General features: G+C 39.1%; 1 protein-coding gene across 1 annotated transcript; it reads left to right on the forward strand.

The window, feature by feature from the left end:
* Positions 1-722: 722 nt before the first annotated feature.
* Positions 723-2,033, forward strand: LOC149184020 (uncharacterized). Its single transcript, XM_089415188.1, has 2 exons — positions 723-887; positions 1,023-2,033. The coding sequence occupies exons 1-2, from the start codon at positions 723-725 to the stop codon at positions 2,031-2,033; spliced, it is 1,176 nt and encodes a 391-aa protein (XP_089271314.1).
* The last annotated feature ends 1,625 nt before the right edge of the window (positions 2,034-3,658 follow it).

Genomic DNA, 3,658 nt, shown 5'->3' on the forward strand with positions numbered 1-3,658 from the left:
GGTTTTGTTAAAATTGCAGAAGCTACAAAATGAGGCAAATATACTTCATACGCAAGGATATGTGTCTACATGAATTTAGCAGAACCCCTCCCGGAGAATATCGAGCTGGAATATCATGACGAAATCTGGCAACAGCCAATAGATTATGAACATATTCCGTTCAGGTGCCACAAATGCCATGAGTATGGTCATCTATATTGGCAATGCCCCATGAATAAGGAAGAGGAGTCAAAGAGAAGTCAAGAGGAATATCAGAGAAATTCAGGAAAAACAGAGGAGGCAGACAGGGGTTTTCAACAGGTCACAAGAAGAAAGAAACAGAGTAAGGAGGGACCCAAATCCTAGCCACAAGAAAAGCCCATTCATACAACAAGTCAAAACAAGTTTCAAATTCTACAGAATGAGAACGAAGATTACGAAGTAAATCTGGAGGATGATGAGGACCCTGGAAACACACCAATGGAAATAGTAAGTGAAAATAAAGGAAAAGACGCAAATCTGGGGAAAATAATTGAAGAACGGGCTGAAGGAAAGGCATAAAATGCAACAATGCAATCCCAGATGGAAGTGGAAAACCAGTTAGAAAGTGAGGTGGAGGAGGAGAGAATCATGAAACAGTTAATTCAAGAATGGAAATATTTAGATAGTAGATTCATACCTGAGAAGCAGAAACAATTATATAAAGAAGCATTTCAGAAGTACAAGGAAAAAAAGGGGAGAACATGGATAAGCAGATAACTATAGGAAATGAACAGGGTAATGGACAGGTGGGAATGGACGGCTCTGGCAATAACAGTAGGAAGAGAGGGCGTAAAACAATGAGCGAAACCATTCAGACTGTGGGAGAAATGTTGATAAACTCAGGCAAAGTGATACCTCTATCAGAGGTATTCTTCCCCTCCTATCAAAAGTTTTAAATGATTGTCATCAGTTGGAATATTAGGGGTTTGAATAGTAAAGGTAAACAGAGATATATGAAAGAGAAATTGAAAAAAGAGAAGCCTAGTATTATGATCTTACAGGAGACAAAAATTACAGTACATCAGCTGGAAGGAATAATCGACAAAAATAAACTGCAATACGAAGTTATGGGGCAAGACGCTATTGGCTCTGCGGGAGGTATTGCAATTTTGTGGAATCCAAACGATATCATCCTAGAAGGCTGGACCGGCATGAACAGAATCCTTATAGGCATTGGTAGGATAATAGGAACAAAGGAAAAGGTTGTCATTTCAGGGGTTTATGACCCTCCTTCCCCAGGGGAAAAAGAAAGTTTTATAAATAACATGAAAATAATTTGTAGAATATATCCAGAGGCTGCTTGGATCATAGGAGGCGATTTTAATTTAATCAGATCCCTAGAGGAGAAAAAAGTAGGGATAAGGAAGTTAGACCACTTCATGGATATGTTCAATGAAATGATAGAATATTTAAGATTAGTAGACATCCAGACTATTAATGGAATATGCACCTGGAACAACAGGAGGGGAGGAAAGAACCAAATAGCTTCAAGACTTGATCACTTCTTAGTATCAGAAGCAATTATGAATAAGGATGTTTTTGTTGAAGCAAAGATCATACCATCCCTTGGATCTGATCATTGGCCTATTCGACTAGAGGTGGATATTAAAAGAAATCGTGGAAGAAGACCATTCAGATTTGAAGCCTTCTGGTTAAGGGACCCAGGATTCATAAAGAAAGTGGAAGAATGGTGGACGCAAAGTACTGTGCAGGGAAAAGGAAAGATGCATACGTTCCGATTGAAACTGAAAGAGTTGAAAGGGAGAATTAAGAAGTGGAACAAGGAAGAGTTTGGTAACATTATGGAAGACAAACAAAAACTAGAGGGGGAAATGGAATCAATTCAACAAAATATGATATTGGAAGGCCGAACAGAGGAGAGCATTAGAGAAGAAGGGGTAATTCTTGGAAAACTAGAGGAAAGACGAAAGCAGGAAGAAGTTCTATGGCGGAAAAAATCAAGAATAAAGTGGTTGAGGGAGGGAGAAAGGAACACAAAATTCTTTCATTAGGCTATGATCAAACACAGACAAAGAAATAGGATCCTATCCATCAAAGATATAAATGGGGACAGAGTAGTGGAGCAAGCTGAGATTGAGCAAGTACTGGTGGATCATCATAAAGGTATCCTAACAGAACCTCAAGTTGATAGAATGGGAGCAATAAAGGAGATATGTTCGGCCATTCCTCGTTTAGTTACAGAAGACCAAAATAAGGCGCTGATGAGAGCTGTTAACTTAGAAGAGATAGAGGAAACTGTAAAGTCAATGAAGAAAGGTACTGCTCCAGGTCCGGATGGCTTCACAGTTGATTTCTACCAGGCGGGATGGCACTTTCTGGGAAAAGAGATCCTAGATCTGATAGAAGAATCTCGGATGAACCAAAAGGTATGGCCTGCCATTAACTCTACTTTCTATGCTCTGATTCCTAAGGGTGATAATTTAGAAGATGCCAATGGTTTTAGACCCATAGCTTTGTGTAATGTTATTTACAAGATCATAACATCCTTGATCGCTAAAAGATTAAAACCCCTTCTGGATAAGTTAATATCTGCTGAACAAACGGGTTTTGTTGAAGGTAGACAAATCCTAGATGGCCTGGTAGTAACTCAAGAAGTTATTCACTCTCTAAAAATGAAAAAGCAAAAGGGTATGATGATTAAATTAGATTTGTCAAAATATTATGACAGACTGAACTGGAACTATTTGGAAGAAGTCCTGGAAAGTTTTGGCTTCAACAGGAGGTGGATTAAGTGGATTCATAGTCTGATTTCTTCTCCGAATTTTTCCATTCTTGCTAATGGAACTCCCTCGAAAACCTTTAATGCGTCTAGAGGAATTAGACAGGGAGACCCATTATCTCCATTTCTGTTCATTCTAGCAGCTGAAGGTCTGGGTTGATTTATTAAAAAAGAACGAGCAGCGAACAGAATCAAAGGTTTACAGCTTTGGGGAAATAATTTGCCCTTAACTCATCAGCAATTCGTTGATGATATCATGTTATTTGGGGAACCAACTGTTAAGGAAGTGAGACACCTTAAAAGAATCCTGGATTTATTTGCTGAAGCTTCTGGACTGGAAATTAATAGAGATAAGTCATGTATCTTCATATTTAATACAGTGGAACAGGTCAAAACTCACCTTATAAGATTGTTGGGCTTTAAGAGAGGAGAGCTGCCTACGAAATACTTGGGAAATTTATTGGACTTTACTTCCAAAAAGATGAAAAATTGGCAAGGAGTCCTAGATAAGCTGAGAAACAAAGTGGCAAACTGGGCCTTTCGAGTATTAAACATAGCAGGAAGGGTGGTTCTGGCAAAATCAGTCCTCCAAGCTATCCCCATTTACCCCTTGTCGATAATGGCGGCCCCTTTAGGAGTCTGTGTGAAGATTAGAGAGATCATAAGAAATTTTATTTGGGGAGGGACAAACCAGCAGAAAAAATGGGCCCTAGTTTCTTGGAATCATTTAACAGAGAGAAAGGAAAAAGGGGGATTGGGTTTGAGGGACCCGGAAAAACTCAACAAAGTGTTAGGAGCAAAGCTTTGGTGGCGCTGGTTAAGGGAGGGCAATGATCTGTGGAAAGCCATATGGAAAACTAAATACAATATGCCTGACTCAATAGTGGAGATTTTAAG

This window comes from Pinus tabuliformis, chromosome 3_2 (assembly GCF_031772625.1).
Source record: "Pinus tabuliformis cultivar Carrire ecotype Pingquan chromosome 3_2, CPIR1, whole genome shotgun sequence".
Lineage (NCBI taxonomy): Eukaryota > Viridiplantae > Streptophyta > Pinopsida > Pinales > Pinaceae > Pinus > Pinus tabuliformis.